Source organism: Ictalurus punctatus, chromosome 3 (genome assembly GCF_001660625.3).
Source record: "Ictalurus punctatus breed USDA103 chromosome 3, Coco_2.0, whole genome shotgun sequence".
NCBI lineage: Eukaryota > Metazoa > Chordata > Actinopteri > Siluriformes > Ictaluridae > Ictalurus > Ictalurus punctatus.
This window is the reverse complement of record NC_030418.2, coordinates 17,648,467-17,674,045: the sequence shown is the minus strand read 5'-3', so window position 1 is coordinate 17,674,045 and position 25,579 is coordinate 17,648,467. Positions and strand designations below refer to the sequence as shown.

Below are 25,579 nucleotides of genomic sequence, written 5' to 3'. Positions count from 1 at the left end.
ATGAGCTTTGAACTGTTCTTACAGAAAACTTCACATGAACGTCACGTGAATAATCACGTGTTTTTTCTTTGACATGTCACATGTTATTCCTCACATTTTTCCCATGTGGAATTTTCTGCATGTTATTTTCTTTACACATGATTCATAATTTTTCATATGTATAGCATGTAATTTTATTTTCACTTAATTCATGTATTTTCCCATTTTATTTTAGTTGTACTTTTGTTATGCATTTATTTTTAAATGCTACATGTGTTCAGGGCATAACATGGTGAATAATAATCATATGCGAAATGTATGTGCTTTTTCCATAAAGGTTAGCAGTTTTTCTACTTTGGGTTTAAGGGATACATTACGGGAGGCTTTGGCTTTTTCAGATCTGTTTATGATAAGCAGGGCTTTCTCACAGATGCCTCGGGGTATCCAGGGCTGCTTCTCCCTGTCTGTCGCCCCCACTGATGTCCTCACCTGTTGCTTACTAAAACAACAGAGAGTACCAATAACGCTTCAGATGTCCATGTCAGTGCCAAAATAAACAACAAAAACTCATCTGCCCTAAGAGAAATTTGACTAATGTAGACTGTATGTATACAGATGATTTTAAAAACATTACTACTAACATCACTACTAACCACATGTATTTCCTGTAGAACAGTGCCTCACTGAAAACTAAAAGAATGTCCCAACAGATAACTTACTATTCCTCCCACTTATAAGTGAGGGGGAGATTCAGAAAGTATGGTGTTACAGCTCAGTTGACCCTTGTAGGTGTGGCTATTTATTTTATTTTACAAAGAATCTATTATAGGGACTACAGTTGTATCAGTTATGTAATTGCCTGGAAGGACAAAACAAAGAACCGTTAATGTTCCTCATAAGGTTGTATGACCACAACGATGATGCACATTTGACTGAGAATAACTTTAAAAAAATTCTTAATGTTGAAAGGTTTGCGTTTGTAAAAAGCACACTTGACCTTATGAACAAACAGGAATAGACAGGAATAGGCTTGCCTAAAGACTGCTGGCATAATGATGCTGTCTATAGACAGGGAGGGAATCCAGTCAAACGTAACTATAAAGGACACTAAGGTAACAGAAAATATGTTGTTCTTACATATCACTGAATCTTATCAGAGTTATACCTTCTTATAATATCCTGGTCAGTATATCTGACAGTGGGCTGGTGAAACAAACCTTCCTTTTCTAATTTTCACTGAAAATAAACTAAAGATGTCCTATCCACTGGCACATTTCAAAGTACCCCTCCCTATCTCCCTTCTGGGTTCTCCTACACGTTCCTTCTCCCTCCCCTTGGTGCTCAGGCTCCCCTCCTCCCAGCTGCTGAGTGGTTGTGCTGCTGGAGGCCGGCGTTCACATTCTCCTCACTGAAGTGCAGAAGAGACTCTTCTCACAATATCACACACTCTCATAAAGGCAAGGACACAGAGGCTTTTACACACTCGCATCCAGATAGGTATTTTGGCAACATTGTCCAAAAAAAGGCTTTCACGGTGCAATGGATATTGGTGGGCTATTTAACCCTTAATGTCAAGGAAATGGAACATCAGCACCGACAAATTCAAAATATGATCTAAATACAAGATATGATCTAAACATCTAAATACATCAGAAAGGAGGTTTTCCTTACTCCCCTCAGTGAAAACTGTTGGAACAACTCTATTGGACCTCCATGATGAGCTTGAAAAGAAGAAAATCGAGCATGGCGTTTAGCTGGCATAAGTCATTTACCATCCTCACACCTTGGAGGAAAGGTAAGACTCTAACTACCTGCTTTGCCATCCTGTTTATGTGAGATCATGTTACCTCTAATTGTCAGATATGAACAACCAATGGATTAGGGGCTACAGGCAGTAATTTTTATGGCTGAGGTGTCAGATTTTATTTTGATAATTTTTTTTCCAACTGTGTGTACAATTTCAGTTATATCTAACAAATGAGGGTTTTATTTTAATTTCCATGATATTGGGAATTTATATTTATGAATTAATACATGAATATATAATTGGTTATTAATATATTAAGAATTGCAGGACATTCTTCAGGCATCTATGTGATACTAATTATTCACATTTTGTGTCTACACAATGAAATTTTAAACTTACAGTAAATAAAAATCAAAAAGAAGTCAACATTCATACCTTATTCCTTATAGTCTGTTTTGTTATGGCTTTATATTAACCAATAAAACATGGCATACTGGAATGCGATTTTTCACATAAAGTAATCACTTGGCTTTAATTAGCAAGATCTAATTTAGCAGGCTTTTTGTTTTTTGCCATCTGTTACAAGTGTAGATCTAATGAACATGTTTATGTGTGGCATAAAATGGAGTGCTTGCCACTATAATTTGTTAAAGACTAATAAATGTAGAATGCTTGTGGGTTAATTTAGAGTTCATGAAATGCTTTAATTATTCTTGCAATTAGAAAATGCAGAATAGCTGGATGCCATTTTTATGGCATTTTAAAACATGTGACAAATATAAAGCTGAAAGCTTTACCTCAGTTTAATCCACGAAAGTTTAAACTTAAGAGTTTGCTGTGTTGTTATGCTTTAGTCTAAGATGTTTGCATATTTCTCATCATCAAGAGAAATCTTGTGCATTGTATTTGTGCTATAAATTCCCCATGTACTAGCAGGTCATTAGTAATTGATGTACATCGTTATCACAAGTACATTAATAGTTGGGTGAACATTATTATAATCGTGGTTCTAAAATAATTATATGTAAAATAATTCTTTTGCACAAGAATTTTAATCCTAGGAAAACCAAGATTACAAACGTGACATCACATGGGAATGTTAGTGAGATGACCGACACTGCCATGACCTTTTTTGTTTCACTAAATATCTGACTCATATCAAACCAAGGTTATATATGTAAGTGACTCATTAAGACAGGTGTTGACAGCAGACTAAATTATCGCCCACAATTTTAAGGCATTTTAGAGTATTTGCTAATGGTTTCTAACAGTTTTGAATCTTGTTAGTACTGATCCATTAAGCCAGTATTTCTGGGCAGTGAGAGAGTTAAGTTGTGCTTAAGACACATCTGTGGATGTATGTGCATCTGAGGAAATCTATACCGGAGTTATGGCTTCTGCACATTCATTTCTTATCGTAACAACGTCAGATAATGAAAGACTGGGCCTTTCCAGCTCACAATGATAATGTGTCTGGAAGAGCTTCTCAGGACTCCCATCCCAGCCAGAGAATGGAGGGGAAATACTCCATTATCGCACTGAGAGACAGACAGGCAAGAAGTGCTGAGCTTATAGAAAGAGAGTGGGGGAGGTGGGAAGGTGTGAAGCTGCATTTCGCACCTCATGAAACGTGACATCTGGTCTTTGTCGTCCAAAGCAAAGTTACACAAGGCCAAGGAAAAGCAGCAATTCTGTCAGCCTGTTTATCAATGACCTAGAAAGTCTGAGCTGAGAATGACTTTTAGCCTGAGGCAGCAAGTTTAATTGAAATTGGCTGAATAAACTGATCATTTTTAAAGGAAATTAAAATTATTTTATTCTGTGGCTGATCAAGGAGTATAATTTTGTGAGGGATTATAGTGGTAGATTTCAGCTTGTTCTTATTTTATCTAATCATGATTTCTTACTTACTTACAGAGAAAATATTTTATTGTTCAATAATTCAACCATACCCATTAATCAGTAGTAAACAAAAAGTAAAATTAAAATCATATATAAAAATAAAAACGTTAATGCTTTCAGAAAATAACTCAGAAGTACAAGATTGGACATGTTGGCTTAAAGCAATTGCACCTTGTGGTCATTGTGTCTGACCACCCATAGTGCTAGCCAGCTTCTGATACTCTCTTAAGCTCTTTTAACCATAAAAATAGCAGACCTGTCTTGGCCTGCCTCTGACCTCTCCACCCAGGGGCTCAGCATGTAAGCCATGGGACAGCCTAGCCCAAGGCTTAGAGAAATTTTTACTCACATGAAAATATCAGGCTTAGACAATAATCCTACTATAACACACCTAGATGTATTCAAGATGTAACTTATAATTGCAGTTGGTGGATATTAACCAAGATCAATACGATGTTTTTTTCTTAGACGAAAACAGTTTAAGTATGTTGGGTCTCTGTACAGAAAGGTCTCTTATCAGTGGTCACCCCAGAGACAGGTAAATCTGACTTGGCCACAGACTTTTACTTAAGACTACATATCTAGGCTTTTATCACACTCATCACTGAGGCACTCAACACTAAAGAGTCCTAAGTCATCAGACCATGTGACTTTTTGCTGATTGAGAAAACAAACTCTTTCCAGCTACCTTTTTTTTCTGGAGATGTCCTGTTTGACATTAAACAACCCAAGGCACTGAGTCTCTGACATGACATCATTTAAATAAATTAGAGACTTTGCACAAATAATGTGTGATGAAATACATGCTTGGGGTTACAACTCAGTAATAAAGAGCTTTACATTGTTTGATTCAGGATGTGACATCTGTTTCAATACAAGAAGAAAACAGAAGGCAATGCTGAAGAGTCAGACAGAAAGTTTTGTACTTTGTTGCAAGAAGATTAGTCAGAGTGTAAGACTCTTCAGGTACTCATCATCCCTCTGTAATTTCATGCCTCTACAACTAAGAAGCTGTAATTTCAGAAGTGCAAAAACACAATATAAGTGAGTCAGATTAGCTAGGGTAATTATGTCCATAACATTACCTTGACTGAAGGATTCCCCCAGTTCTTAAATGGCTAAGCAATAATTCTTGAATTTTTGGACAAGAGAATGAGCATGACCATTTTTAATAATTGGCAACATATGTTTTGAATTGTGAAGTCTCACAAAATGTCCACAAAGAAAAGCTACTAAACATTGTTTAAAGATATCTAGTGTCCTTCTGTTTCTTATCAGTGGCTCCGCATTCCTAATCATCGCTGAAGTTGAAAAATCAAAGCAAAAGTCTTCATAACTCCATATCTCTTGAGTGAGCCCTGACTTTTTTTTATCGGCTTAAAAATGTGAGGTATTTTCCAGTAGTACGGATGGGAAAAATTGAGTACCCTAAAGCCAAACAGCCACTCCAGGTGGGACATGACTAAAATAATGCTTTACAATTGGAAAATAGCTGGGCAAGAAAACAAGGTCAAAGCTGTATATCAAAAGCAAAATGTTTTGGTGTGTAGAGGATGGACGCACAGTTTCCATGGAGTTCATGGATTCAGGTGCTTTTGAAATAATTTACTTGAAAAAAAAAAAAAAACTCCTGGGCGATAAGAGACCAGAAAAATGTCCATCACATTCTCTTCCAACAATGGTATTAACCTGCTTTTTATTTTTTATTTTTACTTGTTTGTATTTTTAATGCATTCATACTCTGGTGCACGTAGGACCTCGGCATTAGTCACATTCCAGCCTGCCAGGGTCTGGATGAGGGCTTGTTTGATCTCTCTATACCAGCAGCCAGGTCTTGGGGATGTTAATTGAAAACCAAGGGGGATTGAGATGCAGATTGCTTTCTCCTACAGAGTGGCACCAAAAATATCCCGCCATCAGCAGTTCTTTTTTCTTGCTGGCATTCACTGCATGAGGACCTGGATAAGCAAACTTTTCTGATTGACCATTTAAATCAAATTAGCTGATTTTGTTCTGGGCCTTTGCCACCAAGAATCCAATTAATGCATGTTTGAATATTTGTTCTGCTTGTATAGTTAGATTATCAACTTAACACATTGCACTGGGAGAGATAGCAACTTCAATGTATTCCCTGCTATACCAGGCATTGGAATATGTAGTACAGTATATACTATATTTAGTGTTTTTCATTGAGAGCCAGTTTACACATCCTGTGGCTAAAACCACCATGCCAAAAAGATTTTTTGAGAACACCACTTAAGAGACAGCTATGGTATAAAGTGCACTTTATTGTTCTTCCAGGGTTATCTAATACTGATTAATGTATGCTGTGTAAAAAAAAAACAAAAAAACAAAAAAAAAAAACAACTAATGTTGAATTACAGCTTCAAATTAATGGAACATTGCTAAAAAAATAAAACATAAAAAAAAAAACAGGTCAGATACACATACCATCCAGATTTATGCTATGGTGCATGTATTGATAGCCTGAGGGGTCCTGTCAGGAGAGTTCATGAGAAAAAGCTGGCAAAACACAGCCATTGTTTTGGATTGGGGAAAAAACCTGGACCATGGAGCAAAGTTTTTATGACCTTGAATAACTGAAATGGTATCATTGTTTGTGCAGAGCCGCTATCCAATCTGAAAACATCTACCCATCTGAATTGAAAAACACATTTTCTCAGGGATGTTAAATGACTGATTATTTTCTAACTGAAAAACTGAAAACTAAATATATTTGACTAAGAGTTCAATAAATAATTTAAATGTAACGACAAATGAAAACACATTATACTTGTTGTCTTTTGAGAGGTTAAACCTACAGCCATTGCTTAAAGGATCAGAGGCAGCGGTCTAATTACAGTTTCCAGATAGATAATTTCTGAGTCTGCTGTTAAAATGCTTAGTTGTTTGGGGAAGGGAGCTTATTATTTAGCAGGCCCTAGAACCCAGGTAACATGTCTTTAAAATTCTGAAAAGGAATACTTGACAGACACCTGAAAAGTATCAGATTGCTGAAGGTTAGAAACAGGAGAAGTCACATATGACTGAACCCTGTAATGTCAAGATCCAACCCACAAGATCAAACAGCTCAGTTCAGTGAAGGAGACAGACATAACTATTGGCTCACTGCATCCTGCGGCTTTTTTTTTTGGATCTCTGATGCTAAAGAATGCTTTATAGTATAAAAGATAAGCTTTCAGCACTGTGCACATATTTTTTGAATACATGCCCTCATACATTATATAATTTGAATGCTGAGCTTAAGTCTGTAGTGACATATCAAGAGTCTTCCTAAAGGAGAAAAAATAATTTTTCAAATACCTATTCTGCTCTTGCCACTAAGTGCCTACTTATCTTGAAAAAACAAACCCTTTGTATTCGCATAAATGGCAAATACAACACCATTCCAATGTTCTGGATATATGATTTAGAAGTTTCTACCGTTTGTTTAATAATTTACTCAAAAGTTGGGCGGTCACAAATTCCTCTTTTTCCTTCCTTCCTTAACTATGCAAAACTGGAACATGGCCCTCTGTTTTTGTTGTATTAGTACCTAACATGATATATTGAGTGAAATGAGTAAAAACATTTCCCCCCCTTTTTGCAGGCAAAGGGGACATGGCTTTAGAAAGTGAGGTTGTGCTGACGAAGATGAAGCTCTTCAAAAACTTCCATGAGAAACTGTTAAATACGGAGGACTCTGTGTCAAACATGTCCATGTCTGAGCAGGAAATCCCTACACCACTCCAGGCTGAAGAAGCAATCTCTGTGAACAGTGCAGCACCTGAACCAAACATGGTGGAATCAAAGAAAGACTATTTATCTGCAATTTTTTCCAGTTCCCAGTTGCCAGGTTTGTACAAATTTGAATCGGAAGACTCTGGGGTAGAGATGCCTAGTGGAGCGAACTCACCATCTACTCCAACGGGCTCAGAGCAGAGCTTTGTTGTTCACAGTAGAGAGTCTTCATGTGACTCTAGCAATCCGAACTCTCACATACAAGCCAGAAGTCATCTCCTCTCACTGGAACAGAGTACAGAATCCTTTCAGACTGAACCAGCATCATGTACATATGCCCAAGAAACCAATCTCACAATACTGCAAGACAGACCAGAGGATGAGATGGATAATGTTCAACTGGAGGTTGTAAGAGATTCAGAAAGCTTAGAGAATGGAACCTTGGTGAAAGCCTCAGAAAGCTATGAGGATGGCTCTTTATGTGCAGAGACAATCGATACAATAACAGAGGGTGATGCTGCTGAGGACACAGGATCAATTATCCATGCCATTGACACATATGATGGGAACATGGAAGTGGATTTGCAACAGCAGACATTAAGGAAAAGTACAACGAGTGACAGTCTGGATGAATACATGGAGGAGTGTTGCAGGCTTAGTGAGGTAACTATAACAGTTTACCAGACTTGGTTGGTATTTCCTCAAAGACTTGGGATTGTGTCCAGTTTTATGTAAACATGTCACCACTGTCTATGCAGCTTCACAGTGACAAGATGTTAAAATGAACATTGCTTTCAGAAGCAAAATACAACAACTAGGCAGTAAAAGTAATTATTTTTCACAAACATTCAGAGCTGTTGCATTTTTCACACCTTTAGAGGTAGTATGCAAGCATCATTATACTGATACATGGCTCATTATTCTTATTCTAATTTAATAGTCAGTGATAAGCACCTTTCAGCAATTTCATCTGTTGATTACATATTTGGTCTGGGGTTTCAGGGTGGGAATCAAGTCACATATAAATATGTAAATAGCAAATTCATACTTGGCTTGTGAAAGTGTGTATAAGTCAAGAAATGTATAAAGCAATATCTCTGAACAAATATAAAGCAAATATGTAAGAATCAGGTACTTGTTATCACTGTCAAGACCTTTCAAGGTATAAAGCTTGATTTTAATAGTTCTATAACACATTTATAAAGGCTATAGAAGTACAGTGTTCTCATTCACGTAGATGTCTGGTATTGAACTCCACCTATTCTGCACCTGGCAGCTGTGCTACAACCTGTTTGATGTGTTGAACATGTCTTCCTTTCATGTTTAAGTAAACTATTTTCAAGTAGCCACTGCCTCAGACACAAGAGGTTTAACCAATGGACTTCACTAACAACTATAAAAGTAGTACTTTAGTAGGTTGCTCTTTCTTTGTTCTGATTGGTTGACCTAAATAGACTACACCCACCTGAAGTAAATGCAATGTACACAGCTCACAATTACCCCTGATATATGACCCCCAGAACTAAGCAACTATTAAACATGTGAGAGTCTTATTGATCTTTAGTACTGTCAACTAGTTCGAAATCACTAAAATGTAGACATAATTAAGTGGACAGAATTAGTACCATTATGTTAATTTGGTAACAGAATTATCAAATACCTTAGCAAAGTCCTAGCTAGCTAGGACTATATATATGTGCAATATATCACATATATGTGATATATATGTGATAATGTGTCCTATATATATCCTATATATAGGAGCAATATATATGTGTTTTAGCAGCTGGTAGCTGGTCAGAAAGTATTTTTCAGTAGTGTTATCATTATTAATATATAAAACATTAGAATGAAATAGGGGATTGGAATTTGCTCTCTTGTCAAAAGTAGGAATTGAGCAAATAATTCTGGCAAAACCTGCACTGCATGGTTGACTGAAATGTGTTGTTCCAAACGTCAAGCTTCACAGACTGAAATCTTCAGGGACGTCAGAACAAATAAACAATGAATGTCTGCCACTCCTTACTAAAGAACAGAATGTTTGGTTGTTTTCTCCCCAATGTCTGCTGCTCCAAATTACTCTGTGACAGACGGCAGTAATAGTATTTCAGTTCGACTGAGCAAGACAAGCTGCTATAAACTGAGTAGGTGGCCATATGTAGATCTTGGATAAGATCACAAAAAATAGTGTATTGAAAACTTACCAAAGCTCACTTAATTCCCAAATAGCCATTTTTCTTTCTTTCTTTTTATTTCTTTTTATTTATTTATTTATTTTTAAAGATAGAGGCCACTCTATCTCTCCCAATAAATAGGCTCGCACATTCACTTGGAAGACATTTAGTTGCTCTTATAAATAGCTGGAACAAGGTTTATGGATCATTTGGGTCAATGAGCCACATGTAGCCTCTTTAATAACATAAAGTGATTAATGAAAGATATGTGATTAAAAATTTGATCTGATCACATTTTCACCTTTCTAGAGCAAAACTGATGATATTACAGCAGTTTTCACTATGGTTTAGTAATTCTTTGGAATAGGTCTTGGGAATCTAAGCACATAGTGTTCTCCAGCATAGCCATGGCATGGGGTATGTTGTGTTCTGCTTCTGTACAGTACAGTACTGCTGTCATGGATTGTGTGTGTGGTGTAGTTTTCTCTTCTTTTTATGGAGCCGCACATCATCCAGCACCTTTTCATCTGTGCTGAGTGACTGTGCAGATGTCTGAGATGAATGAAACCAGCATGGTCAAATGTTCCTGCTGTCTGGGCCCTGTTCTTCCCTAGTCTACCTGGATGCATCAAGCAGGTGTCAAAAAGCTCAAATTACTCAAATATGTACCCAGCTGAAGCCCTTTTTGGTAGTTTGTTAATCTTTTATGGGCTGGTGAGTTGTGTTATTTAAACAGTGTTTCTAGAGTTTAGGAGCACAGTGACGACAGGTAGACTGGGCAGTCAACTCTAGCTTCATCTTTACCTGTCAGCACACCTAATAAACTAATTCCTCTGCCCACTAAACGGAGCTCTTGGCCTGAGGAAAGGGATATTGGAACGGGGCTTTAAGATTTTTTCCCATCCGCTTCAAACACAGCAACTTCAAAGGGTTCCTCTCTACCTTTCTGCTAATCTGATTTGTTTCCTCCTTATGAGAGTAGAACATGGCTGTAGCTTTTAATAAGGAAAAGGAGATATGTTGCATGTATTTCTATCCAACCTGGCAATATCAAAGCACTGGATCCTTTAAGGCAACAGGATTTATAAAAGGGATTTGTTTTCCAAACCAACTTTATGTATGTGGCTCTGTCTATGTGAGGATCCATGTGACATTCAAAGCATTTCTAATCTTGTCATAGCACACACAAAAATTGTATATAGTATGTATTGTACGAGGTGAAAGATTTTTATTATTACCATGCTCTTCCCACCCATATTTTGGAGAACATGGAATAAGCACATTTCTCATCCTCTAGCATATAAATGCATTAACAGAAGCACACCTCCATAAGAACTTGAGAAAGGCTTTCATCTAATGTTGGATGAGGTATGGAGAGCTAAACTGTGTATATAACATCCTATGTTTTACTGTTAGATATCATCAGCAATGTTTTTGACCATAGATTTTGATGTGACAGGACAACCAATAATAACATAGCCTCAAATAAAATGATGTCTAGAGACTATCACAATTCATTTATGCTATAGGCTACTATCTAGTGAAAACTTAGCGTAAACCTGTTCAAGGTCATTAAAAATTGACAACATATCCAGCATACACTCTAGCAGTTAATTTTGAGTGGTTTTAGACATACCTTTGTTCATTAACCAGGATTGTCAGATTTCAGCAAAATTTTCAACATAACTCATCTTATAAACCAAAAAAAAGATGTGAAAGAAACTTTGGTTTTGTAGACACACTGTCCGTACTTATACTTGCCTTTGTTTATGGTAATGTATTAGATTTAATTCTCATTATTTGCTATAAAACATGATATTTTGGCTGAGGATTATTTTTAAACTAGCCCAATGTGGTAGTAAAAACCACAAACTTTGCAACCCTGTCATTAACAGCCGTGTAGCTGAAAATGTTCATAGAGCGAGGATGGAGCAGGATGATTCTTGAACCAATCGACATCATTTAGCTCTTGTGGCAGTTCCCATTTTTGACCATTATGTCCCAATTTTGACCATAACAGCCAGCAAATCAATGGAGCATTGGCTTATACTATATCTGTCAAATAGAAAATAAATAAATAAATAAACAAATAAATAAATAATAATTGGTGAGTAGTAATGTCAGTGGAAGGTAAATTAGTATGGAGTTGTGAATGAGGACTTTATGAAGATTAATATTTGGTGGACAGCTGCTTGTCTCTATGGATGAGCTGCCACTGGATGCCACAATACTATCCGCTTATTCACGTTGCACAAAACTGAAATACTACAGAATGTACAGGAGTTGAAAAAGTTGATTTATAATCGTCAGTGGACCAATGTACACAATTGTATTGTAGGCCACAATCCAGCAGAGTTTGTGATTTCCTTGTTCAAAGACACATAATTCAACTCTGCAGTTGATTACCAGGCTTAGTGAATACTGGACTCCAGCACTCCAGGACTGGAACTGATGATCCCTGATATAAAGGATTGTACCTTGCCATAAATAAAGCTAGAATGAGATGACAGATTGTTGAATGACTGAATATCATTTTGAAGGTGGATTCTGGATGTATCAGCATGATTTTCTATTTATTTAGAGACGCAGTTTTGGAAAAGGTTCATACTGATGTGTACATACACTGAATGATACACATTGTGCTGCTTGTGCAGCTCTCCAGATCAGTCTAAATGTTTGTCTCACATCATAAATACTCGAACACATTTATGTAATCAGTAAAAACTAGTCAGCATGTACAAAAATAATTGTTTACATCAGAAAAAAACATTGCTTGTTTATCTCAATACATAACTTTCAAAGCATGTTAAATCTGACAGTTGTTTTGACTTAGTTTGTTCTGGTTTCTACTTAAAAAGACACACCTTTTTCCATATCTCTCACCCCACCCCACATCTGGCTGGTCATTCCACTCTGATAGAGTCATGATTAGGAAAGTATTTGCGCACGAGTGGTGTGCTGTAAAATCTCTGAGGAAAATACGTTTTTGGGTTTATTTATTTATTTATTTATTTATTTATTTATTTATTTATTTATTTTTACCAGCGTTCTTGAATAGTTTTCATTTTAATTCAGACTTTTTAACACTAATTATAAAAATTATGCTGCATTAGTATAAACCAAGCACTAAAACACTACTGTTATTACTTAGATAGATTGGAACTCAGAAAATTACAACCTACTGACTTTGAGAAGTTATTGGTACTAAGCACAATATAATAACAAAACCCCTGAGTTTGTTCAGGTTCCATTTGTGTAATACATTGCTTTATTATTTGAAGGGGGAGGAAGTAAAGGGTGTGGGGCTTTCCAGAGCACTTCCTCTTTCCCATTACCCAGGACACTTTGGATCCTGAGAAGGATAAGATCTGGGAAACCTCATCCTTAAAGGTCACTGAATAAAGTAAAAACTTAATGACTGGCTTTTCATTGTTCTCGTTACTCAGCATGTGAGAATGTTCATATCACCTTGTAGGTTTTTTGGATTAAATAATATCAGTAGAGCATAGCTAATGTCTCACCTTTTCGACAGAAATGTTGTCTGATACACAGACAAGTATTCTTAAACCCAGTATCTATGAATAAATGAATGAATCAATCAGACAATAAATAAATAATTTGACAGTCACACTTTTCTGCTTGTTCTGATACTTAATTTTGAATTGCAAACACTCACTTACTCACTTTTAGCAACTGCTTTACCCTGGTCAGTGTTACGGTGGATCTGAAGCCTGTCCTGGGAACACTGGGTGTCAGTCTATCACAGGGCACCAAGCACACACACACACACACACACACACACACAAAAACACACACATACATACACACACACACACACACAAAAACCACACACACACACACACACACACACACACACACACACATATTCTCACACTCATTCACACCTAAGGGAAATGTCACCTAGCTGGGCATATTTTGGGACGTGGAAGGAAACCGCAGAACCCAGAGGACGTCCACATGAACACAGGGAGAACATGAACAGAAATTCTGCACAGACAGCAACCTGAGCTCAGGATTGTATGAGGAACCCTTGAGTTGCAATGTGTGCCAACACTGAATATTATTTAAATTTACAGTTATGTATGCGTTAAAATTTATAACAAGAATGTTGACATACTGTATATAATAATAATGTGATATATAAAGGCAATGCTCATAAATGACTATAGCTCATGGTCATAAATGTATAACCGTGACCTCTTAAGAATCTCACACATCGTCAAAGGAAATGAGTGATGTCAGCTCCTTGCATTTTTGCTCCCTGTTATGATTTTGTCTTCTATTGTTTAGCTGCTGTGCTTCCACTGATGGTGGGCTTGGGGATGTTAGTGGCACGGAAAAGCTTTTTAGAGAGAAAAAAAAGTCCTGGACCTGAGCTCATATCCTGCTTTTGTTGGGACACTTTGTGGAATGTGGATGATTGTATAAATATTTGTTCAAAATTTCCTTTTCATATTTCATAAAACATGAACGTTTGCAGCTTTTATGCAAACTGTGAATCAACAAACAAACAATGGCAATCATTGCTTTGTACCTCAAACAAATGTGGTCTTCTTGCCCACAATCAACCCAATGAATAAGACCTGAGAAGGAGAAGCATAATATCTGCAGAATCATGACATTTTCTTGAAAATCGTGGTTGTGGTGCAGTTCGTCACTCCACAGTTGTGGTCCAAAGTTTCTGTTCAATTAGACCCTTAAGCCTAGTTCTGAAGTGCAATTACTAGTGCTGTTGTGTATTGAAGAAAAATGAATACAGGAATTAGATTTTAGACTTTATGGAACCCTGAAGCTAGCTATGCAGTACAATATGCAAATGCAGCTAATCTTTAATGTTTTTGTGAAGAATGTAATCCAAATTAAAAAGGTGATTTGCATAGGCCTCCCTGCTGAGGACATTTAAAGATGCTTTTCATGATCTTAAATGGGATTTAAAGTTTAAAGTGGCTTGAAGTGGCTTAAAGTTTAAATGAGGCAGTGGTAGCTCAGTGGTTAAGACATTGCACTACTGATCAGAAGGTCACAAGTTCAAATTAAAGTTCTGCCAAGCTGCCAATGCCGGGCCCTTGAGCAAGGCTCTTAACCCTCAACTGCTCATTTGTATAAATGTGACAAATCTGGATAAACATGTCTGCCAAATTTCATAAAATGCAGCTTTGATATCTATACAAATTGACTACTATGTCCAGGGTTAATATGTAACACTGGGTTAATATGTAATCTAGAGAGAAAACAATGGTGTAACCCCCTTATACATTGATTTGAAGAAGTGAATGTGCACATGGCATTAATAGTGCTAGTGCTAATTCCAAACACCTGCATCAAATGTGCTTCTAAAGCTGTTAAGCCCAAATAAAATTCCATTGTGATCATAAAAATACCTTTGTAAAATGCTGGATGGGAATTATCTCATGCACTGGTATTTAAATTCTCACCAACATGTCACTTCCTACTTGGTTCTTCATGCTTTTTTAAACTGCAACTTAAATTTCTTATGGGTTATCTTATGGCCATCAAGTCAACACAGTTCATGCATTATGTTGCAGGTCTTTTCTCATCAATGCTAATGTGATCAATTCTAAACATAGAAATTGTTTTTCATTCTGTGTGTCAGGTGAATCAGACTCAGTCCAACCCACTAGGTTCAGGACTGGGCTACCTGGAACACATCTGCCAGCTCATCGAGAAAATCGGACAGCTTCAGGAGCACAACCTCAAATTGCAGAAACAGATCTGTATACTGCAGAAGGACGGCAAGATGAAGAAAACTAAAGTGGTAGATCCAATATTCTCATTATACCTCCAATGTCTTTTTTAGCCACGTTTGACACATTTGGCCATAGTGGACAAAAATCCTTCATGCTTTTGATCATTAAAAAGTTGCAAAAAACAGTCCTAAACAGGTGTCACTGCAATTACAATAGTGATTAGGTTTTGTCTTAGTAAACCTAGAAAACAAATGAAATAGTAAATCTGAACTAAAGCTAATACTCTGATATTGTTCGGTCTATTCTTAACTAGGGGTTTAAAAATATTGCTTTAGGTTAACTAAAATACTCTGTTTTTATTTTAATTTTCAAATTTTTAATCTGTATAGGTGTAAACTCCAGGTGACATAAGGTTTTATGTACAGTATCTACATCCATAAGAGAGTGTTTGAACATGCTGCCTCAGTATAAATCCAACAGGTCTAAACGGGCCTTAGAAGCAGGTTGTTGGTCAGATAAAAGTACATTTAATAAAAAAGAACATCTAGGTTTAAGCCTTATACACATATGGTGCACATATTTCAGGACATCCCCGTCTCATGTATCATGCTGATGCTATCTAATAATTTAATACAGCATGTTTGCTATATTAGTTCAGTTAGTCCTTCCACTAGTCCTTCAAAAATTACAAATTAAATAAAATTTTAATTGTATATATTGATACTGCATATAAGATATAGTGTATCTTTAAAGTTTTGAGCTAAGCCTTCGATTTTTCACTTCTTACCAGGAGACGTTGGATTGTTATCTTCTCATAGTCACATCTTTAAAGGAATATTTGATTTAATATGTCCAATTTTTTATGTTACTTTACAAATTTCTGGGATAATAATAAAGACCATGCTATATTACATTCTTATATGTGAACTGCAGTCTTCTCTATTTTATTTTTATTCTGCACATCTGAAATGACAGCAATAGAACAGTGACTGAGCATGTGAAATGTGCTTCACCAGTCCAGTGTTACAAACCATCTTGTGGACATTAAAATGGCCACTACTTCCTTAGTAGAAGTGTATTTATGGAATGTATTCTGCTTCCTTGATCATCCTTCACCCACCTTTGTCCCACTTTAGACATCTGCCCTATGACTAAAAACCCATGCCAGCACATTGTGTAGATGTCTGCCTGGCCTTTAAATACTTTGGCCACTGTGAGAGCTGTTTTGTTCATGGTTTTTCCAGAAAGCCTGTTCCAAACTGACTCTGTCAGGTTGGGTGCTGGGTCCGGAAAAGCTTTTTGCGACACAGTGAGTGAGCTCAGCAGGGAGCCGCACTTCAAAGTCATCAAAGAAAGAGAGCGAGGCGAGGGATTGGCATAGGTAGCCATTCTGAATTCAGACCAAGAATCTTCTCATTTTCAAGTTCCCGAGGTTCATTAGCACATTCTGGCAATGGTCTTATTGAAATGTTTATGTATTTTTAAAATGTTTTTACTCCCCTGCTATGTACATTTCTCCCATCATGGAAGGCTATGTTGCAACAGTACTGTCTTTTCATGGAAATCTTATATCTTGTACATGTTCTGTAGCCCAAATAAATGCTTCATTTTGGCCCCTTTTGTGACAGTTGTATGAAACTTTAGTAAACATGGGTAGAAGGTAATCACCAATGGTATCATATTCTTAAACACAACAATGCTTTCAATGGTAGGCAAAAGATGTGGACCACACTGCTTGTTCATTCACTCTGAAACAACAATTCCCCCCTGTTATGTGTGTGTGTTGGATGAAAAGGCAAAGGGGCCACAACACGCCATCACACATATCAAAAGACAGGGGAACTCTGCTGAAACGTGCCCCAGTCTCTGTAATAATGGACCCAGCTGACATGCCAGTCTCCTCCCTGCTGTTTCCAGCCACCCTCCTCTGCACCCTCAAGACAGCCTTTCATTTGTAGTCATTATAATCCTTCACAACCCAGACAATAAGCAGTTACCACCTACGTGGTCTCATCTCTCTTACTATTTCATTATATATTACCTATGACCAATCTCGAAAGCAGAGAGAGTCTGTGAAAGCAGGACTTGACACTGATTTAACTTTACTATATACTGTATGTTGATAATATACCGTAGTGGACGTGTCACTTTCCTACTCCGCATTTCATGAGAATGCAGGAAAGTGTGTTTAAATGCCTTTGATCCCTGAGACATGAAGTTCTCATTTATACAAATACAGATGGCTGGCCTCCATTTCTTGATTCAAACATGAAGGCAATGACCTTTTCATGTGTATTACAGACATGAAATTCTACAAATCATGAATGCAGCTGCCTATCTGCCTTATTTTGTGTGTGTGTGTGTGTGTGTGTGTGTGTGTGTGTGTGTGTGTGTGTGTGTGTGTGATTCTTATTGCACCATTGATGAGATGTTGTAATATAATGCTCAACCCCAAATAATTATATTTTGAGCTATTGAGCATTTATACTAAACTAAAGTAGAAATATGACCAACTCATGTTTGAGTACCTATGACAAAGTTTTCCTATGTAGTTAATACACACTACAGCAGACAACACAAGTGCGTGATGGCTTACATCATTCTTCACTCACATAAATATGAAACAGATGGTGAACATACTTGGCTCAGCAGCCAAGTATGTTCTGCTGAGGGGCTTTTCTTGACCCATGGGTGTGAACAATAACAAGCTGAATTATCCTTATGTGTACTCTGACCCTTGTAGTTCAGTATCATATAATAATTGTTTCAGAATCTTATCATTGCATTAGAAACTGAGAACTCAGTCTTAAGACTGCTAAAACTGTTAATAAATAAATTGAATTTCCTAATTTCCACAAAATTTGGTCATCTACAGCAACCGATTCCTGTTTGTTTCAGGATTTCTTCCTACAGCATTGTCACTGTGGCGCGTCCAGCTTGGCTTTTCCAGAGCTGAAGAGACATTCACGCAGTGACTACACCAGCCTAACAGCATCCAGTGGCACACTGTCTGACCTCACCACCATTCCTGAGGGCACACATATCCCCCTCAGGCCAGCCTTTAGCGGTCAGTACAGCACCAAAGTCCGATAGTTGGGTTGTTAACAAAAATCGAAAATTAATTTAGGATACTGTTGGGTAATACAGACCAGCAATTCCAATAATGCCAGGATTCTTGGAGTACTTGTTTTCATTCTCATGAGCATCAATATTTGTTAAACATTTCCTGGAACCACGCTGATTAGCACTTGTGAGACAATAACATGTGTAAAGTGTTAAGAAAGTACTGACCACATAATTCATATGTAAATGAATGTTTCTATATCTTCACTTTAAGGTGACAACTGAGTAATATGTTTCTTACTTCACACAAACCACAGGGGACTCCTGGTGCATATTCCCCTCAAGTTCACCTTGGGTGTGTCAAAGTTTGAAAGTAATACTGCCCAGAACAACACGAGAGTCATTCCCAAATGTTTTTTCTTGCTTATTTTCTAAGCATCAGACATTCCCTGAGGTGCGGGGGTGGGGGAATGTTAGATTATTACTTATTTCTTCACTGAAAGGGTAATTTCTGGCATTTTGGTTATAGAAAGAATCTCTATAACTGTAATTTAACTCTATAACAGGGATTTTGGAATTCTATGCGCCATCTCTGAGTAGGAAATCAGAGTGTGTGCATGTATGGTTGTGTGCATGTGCCAAACCAAATCCAGAGATCCCAATGGAGCACTGATTCTCTTGACCATCTGTCATAACAGTTCTTTCCTCTTTGCGATAACTGTTTCTGACTGTGTAACTGTATCCTGTAATAAGGATCCATATCTGGTTTGATATCTGGACAGATTGTGAAGGAGGCTGCCAGCAGATCTTGCCTGTGTGGAGAAAAGGGTTTACCAGGAGGAGCTATACAGAGGGGGAGGCCAGATACCTGAGTGACAGCTCAGAGGTACTCTCTGCTCCCCATAGACGGGTGAGTCATGAGTACAGATAAACTTTAATAGACTCCTCTCTGACTCACACTAATGATTTGTCACCATGTGCACTCATGCATAGTACACATAAGAGAGGGTGTTATCAGTGTGACTCATGCTGTCATATTATACTATTAACTAACAAAAAGCAGAAGCATATACTCCCAATGTACATGTAAAGCTTACAGTGACTCCATGTCTAAATATGTAGATTTTGGAGAAGTTCAATAAATGTTAGCAGTACATAAAGATTTGGGCCAAGACACGTCATGTGACGTCATCACGACGTGCATTCAGACAAAGCCCTCTTCGGTTCATGTGTGTTGAACATGTGTACAGCTAAAAGGTCTCATTTACCAACAAACATCACTGTGAAAGACAGTGCAAAACAATTTTGTGCAATTGAAATTTAGCCAATTCAAGTAGTTTTCTGTAAAAAAAAAAAAAAAAAAAAAAAAAAAAAAAAACACAAAACACTCAGTAATTTTTTTTTAAAAAGCCGCAGCAAAATCAAGCATTTTTGGCTGCAACAATCACAAAATATCTCCGTGAAATCGTGTACAGACTCTTTAATGCACATTAGAGGAAGAGGCAAAGTTCTGTAAATGGGAGTCTTCAGCAAATGTTAAAATAATTTTACATTGCCATGAGCCATGTTTGTAAGCTAATATCTAATTTTTTTTTTTTCATTTGCTGTGTGCAGCCAGAGAACTATGCATGGGGCAGGGTGAAGGAGTTGGTGAAGAAGAGCAAGCTGAGGAACCAAAGCAAACTAGGTCTGTCATCCAGCTCCTTCAAGAGGTCATGTCCACAGTTATACCGGTATGTGGCGCCCAAAACATCTGCAGGCATATTCACTTCATATTTAGTATAACCAGATGTTATTAATGTAACAAAACAAATTGATCATGATCATTTTATCTTAACCACTCAATCTAGGTTAAATTTGTCCATAGAAACCCAGAAAGATACCATCTAATAGGACAAAGTGAGTTTCAGGGGCTGATGATAATATGGAATATATACATCTTTGAAAGGAAATTAGGATATAGATTGGGTGAAAATCATACACAGCTTTCACTACACCTTTATTATGGTGCAGAATGACCATCAGCCGTCAACTCCTGTTATAATATAGTATAATTTTACTTTTACTTCCCCACGTTGAGCTTCTACGACAAACACTTCAATAGTGTGACCTGAAGTTAATGTGAGGGTCAGGGTTATTTCATATTAACACAAATAATATTATTAAAGAAAAAACTCACAGTGGAAATTCCTTGACGATATGTTTACTTAAAAAAATATAGAAAGACAATTAAAAATAATAATTAAAAATAAAGACATCAAATAAAATAAAACTAAATAAATTAGCACAATAAACAGTGAAAAAAACCTTTATACTTTTTATTGTGAGCAGCAATGTGTATGCTTTATACCACAGGATACAAGTCTGGCTTCTTTAGTGTTTAAAACAAAACTTGAAAATGAAACTAACTGATTTCCAGAGAAATGGAAAATGATATGGCAATTAACACATGAAAAACAAAAGTTGCTGAGAGTCTTGCATAATAATAATGAATTCTCTGTAAACCTTCTCTGCTTCCTAATCTATACACTATACACTAATTCCTTTCTCATACCTTGGCACTGTGCTCGTCTAGTAATTGGTGACTAGTACTGGCTTCTGTACTTGAATAGGGAGTTATTCATCAGGTCATGTCATGTCCCTCAGTCATTTAATACTTTGGGTGCTAATTATACCTAGTGATACATTCTTGCTTAGCAGATTTTCTCATAAAGTTTCCCCTTTTTCATCTTTAGTGAAGGATTATGTTTTTAAATTTGAAATTAATTGTCTAGGTGTTAGACCCTATGTAGGAACAGTGGCCTGGCTTTGTTTAAGGGTCTGTTAGCAAAAGGAATCTGGTGGGAGTCATACAGCTCATTGAAAGAACAACTATTTCTCTGCCCCCTCAACCTCATGCGCAAGTGAGCTGCAGTCCTCCTCACACGTGCTTTGGCATTGGTTCAGATGAATAGTTAGGGGCTGCAGTGTCAGGTTCAAGGTATGCTTGGAGGAGTACAAGCATTGCACTCCATAGATGAGATATAGATGTGCCAGTTTCACATTCATCCCAAGAAAGAGTTTAATTTCCTGTGGGAAATAGTTAAGGGGATAGCTTAACCATGTACATGTTTAGTCATAAATATACAGATGAGAAATGTAGAAAGTATTAAAATACCTGTGCTTGAGCAAATAGTGTGTAACTATGTAGAATTTAAATTACCAGTCATAATTCCTGTGCATACAGACTTAAAACTTAAAACATATTTAATAATGTTAATAATCTTCATCTGTTTTGTTTACAGGCCTGAATTGGGGCAAATTGAACTATCCAGAAGAGACAGGAACTCTATGATTGTCCTCGGGCATCAAAAATTGGACTATCATTGGCCCCACTAGCATTGATCAGGTCAGTCAAACAAACTCGCAATAGTATAAAATATTGGTTTATAATCTTTACCACCACTTTAAGTTGTTAAACATAAAGGTTCAGTGAACTGTTGTGCAAGCATTGGGCATTAGCCATGCCGCATTGCAGTGCTATCTTTTAATAATATTGCTTAACTAGAGCTGATAGGCCCTCATGTATTCACAGATTTGCCCTCTGTTACTGTTTTCCAGCTGGACACTGAACAGATGCCGTATGATGAGAAAACATTTCCCTGAAGAGGAGGACATGCTGAAGTTGTACAGAACCACAGAACCTAGGCAAAGGAAGACAAGGAAAGGGAGGACAAGATGATGTTGATGAGAAAGTGATATGTGATTGATGATGGAAGGGTACAGATAGAAAATTGAGGTGACCCTCGTAGCTCATACCCACAACATTTAACAGAAAATTCTTTATGTTGATATGAGTGCACAGTGGACCTACAAATACAATGGGTTCCTTTTCACTTTGTATGTTAGATGCTATATATGAATGTTTAAAAAAAAAGTGTTGGCCATTTGTATAGTGTATACAATGCCATGCACAAGAGGTGTTACCAGAAAGTAGCATAACAAATAAGACATTTTTGTCAGAACAGCATAAATGTCAATATATTCACATAAATAAAATTAAAAAAAAAACAGGAATATTTGAATGTTTACTTCAACAATATACTATGTTAAAAAAAAAACTTTACTATTGGCTGCTTTTACTTGGGCCATTTCAATCAGACTCAGTCTGTTCTGACCATTTCTGTAATATATCTAAAAGATTCCCCAACAGTAACAAGAAGCAAAACATATGAGATACTGTTAAGCAGTCTATATTTAGAAGAAAATTGCCTTAAAAATTGCCTGTGGTCCACCTGACTGCCAGGTGTTACACACTGTTCATGATAATATAGCTACAGATAATACATATAAGTATTACATCATAACCAGTCTGCCAGTAACTGTGTCCAAAAACGTAACTGCTATGTTATGTAAATATATTACATTTACAGGACAGCATGCAGTGAGCAAGACAAACTGGCTAAAGTGTTTCTATTCCCAGTGCAAAGCCAAGTCAGTACACAACAGTAGCATCATAGCCTACTATGTCAAACATAGAGTTAATAAAGGAAGAAATGTAAGTATTATTTGAATATGTCTTGCAGTGTGTATTTTGGTTTGGTGAAAAAGCATTAAACACTAGATGGTTTACTGTATATTGTTTACTTGCAATATTGTATTTACAAGTTTACATACTGAATTTGTCAGATGGCTTCTATGGAAAAAAAAAAAGTATGACTCTTGATGTATTGAAAAGAATTTTGTTGAGAGCTCTCATACTGTATATTGTACTATACCAAAATGGATGGAATATTTCAGTATGCATATTGCATTCCTATTCCAAATTATTTTTAATAAATAAAATTGTGATATTTCTAAACAAGTAGTAGTCCTATTTATGTTTCACAAATATCATTCATTCCTTTGTCTAAGATTCAGTTTGAATTTAAAATGAATTCGATGGGATTCTGCAGGACACAGGTCATCCATTCCATTTCTACCTCCTCGTTACTGTTACTTTTCCTTACAAAACAAGGGGAAATTTAAACAACCACTGAGTTATACCAAAGTATATCAGTTGTACTTTTTGTCAAGTATGCTTAAATTATATAAATTAAATGCATTGATATTTGATCCTATAATAATGTGATATTTATGCTTGTTTGAATTGTATCAAATTGTATGATATATGTTCAGCAAAAAAACATCCCTTTTTCTCAGGAGACTGTATTTTAAAGATAATTTTGTAAAATCTAAATAAGCTTTATAGATCTTTATTGGAAAGGGTTTAAACAAAGTTTTTCATGCTTGTTCAATGAACCATAAACAATTATTGCACAAGCACCTGTGGAACAGTCCTTAAGACACTAACAGTTTACATGCAGTAGGCAATTAAGGTCACAGTTACAATAACTTAGGAAACTAAAGAGACCTTTCTACTGACTCCAGAAAAACATCAGATGGAAGATGCAAAGGGTTCCTGCTCACCTGCATGAACATGCCATAGGCCTGCTGTAGGGAGGCATGAGGACTGCAATAAACTGCAGTGTCTGTAATGTAAGACGCCTAAGACAGTGCTGCACGGGGACAGGAAGGACAGCTGATCACCCTTGTAGTGGAAAATGAAATGTAATCATGTGTCCCCCAAGATGTGATCGAGAACTTGCAAATGCCTTGGTGGAAGAGTGGAGTAACATCTCAAAGCAAGAACTGACAAATCCGGTGCAGTCAATGAGGATGAGCTGTACTTAAAGCAGCTGGTGAACACACCAGATACTGACTGTTACTTTTGATATCGACCCCGACTTTGATCAGGGACTCATTATTCCATTTCTGTACATCAAAGGTCTGTTAAACTTGTATAGTTTATGTCTCACTTGTTCAATATATTTATGTTAATACAAATATTTATACATGTTAAGAAATTTGCTGGAAATAAAAGCAGTTGAATGTGAGACAATGTTTCTTTTTTTGCTGAGTATACTGTATATTCAGTTGTATATTCCTTTTTTTATTATAGTTTTAAAAGTTTAGGCTAGGTGTTCTCTTGAATGTACAACACATCTTAATTCATACACTTGTCTGTCATGCAACAATGTTTTAATAAACTTAAACTAAAACAAGTACTATTTATGTTTCACAAATATCGTTCATTTACTCAGCTTCAGGAACTGCTTCAGCTTGCTCAGGGCTGAAGTGGATCAGGAGCTTTTTCTTGGCAGCACAACAGCATATTTATGTGAGGTGAGAAGAAACATGCGCTTCACAGAAAGGCCACACAGGCAATAACCTGAGTTCATTACTCCCAAAGAATATGAATATTTCATCCAATGGACAGACTAAAGTCCTCATAAATATTTTTTAACAGTGCATTGATCAACATTTACATGCATTCACATGTGCCCAACCTGAGCAAACAGAAGCAATGTGGTCTTGTATCAGTATTGCATTATATTTCACAGATGTTTTCCTCCAAACAACACTAGAACATACTACATATTTTGTACATCCCTTTCTTGCACATTCTTGTTTGAATATTACTTACTTCTTATTTCTTATTATTTCTTATTCTTATTCTGATTTTTTTTTTATTAAGTTATTTAAATGCACAGTCTAAAGAGGAGCAGGCCAGGTTTTCATTTCACTGCAAGTTATATACTGTGTATAACTGTGTATGTGACAAATAAAAATCTTGTATCTGTAATTGCCATGCTAATCTCTGCCAGTCAAAGTAGATGGGCTCTGCAGCTTCGCAAGAGAGTCATACCAGTTTCTTTGCAGACTGAAGATGTGTCTAATAAAGGCTAATACCCAACTCTGGTGATAAAGAGCAGTATTAGCTTTCAAATGCCTGATCTGAATGGCTGATGAAGCAGCAAGAGCCTGGAGTTTGATTAAACCCAGTATTGGATTACACAGCACAGGGTAACCAGGATTCATTCTTTATTTAAAATAATCTTAACATACAGTATTCTAGCCACTAGGTCTGACCTATGTGTGTGGATGAACCTCGATTACAGCATTCAAATATTTGGCAGTGGTGTATTTCAAAATCCTAATACAATACACCCATTTCTCATTATTATTTGTGTTTTACTGTGATGGGTTGGCACTCCATCCAGGGTGTCCCCTGCATTGTGACCCGAGTCCCCTGGGATAGGCTCCAGGGTCGCCACGACCCTGTGTAGGATAAGCGGTAAAGAAAATGGATGGATGGATTTTTGCTTTATACAGATGGTTTTGTTTGTTTATTCTTCAAATGTTATAAATAATCTTTACATGTC

The 25,579-nt window shown here is 36.7% G+C and overlaps 1 protein-coding gene across 1 annotated transcript; it reads left to right on the top strand.

Moving 5' to 3' along the window:
• Window positions 1-1,370: 1,370 nt before the first annotated feature.
• si:ch211-250c4.3 (uncharacterized protein LOC100535981 homolog) lies at window positions 1,371-24,418 on the top strand. The gene is made up of 8 exons (XM_017464730.3): window positions 1,371-1,774; window positions 7,239-8,032; window positions 15,179-15,340; window positions 18,171-18,339; window positions 19,118-19,245; window positions 19,950-20,068; window positions 21,620-21,723; window positions 21,936-24,418. The coding sequence occupies exons 1-7, from the start codon at window positions 1,693-1,695 to the stop codon at window positions 21,711-21,713; spliced, it is 1,548 nt and encodes a 515-aa protein (XP_017320219.1). The 5' UTR covers window positions 1,371-1,692; the 3' UTR covers window positions 21,714-21,723; window positions 21,936-24,418.
• The last annotated feature ends 1,161 nt before the right edge of the window (window positions 24,419-25,579 follow it).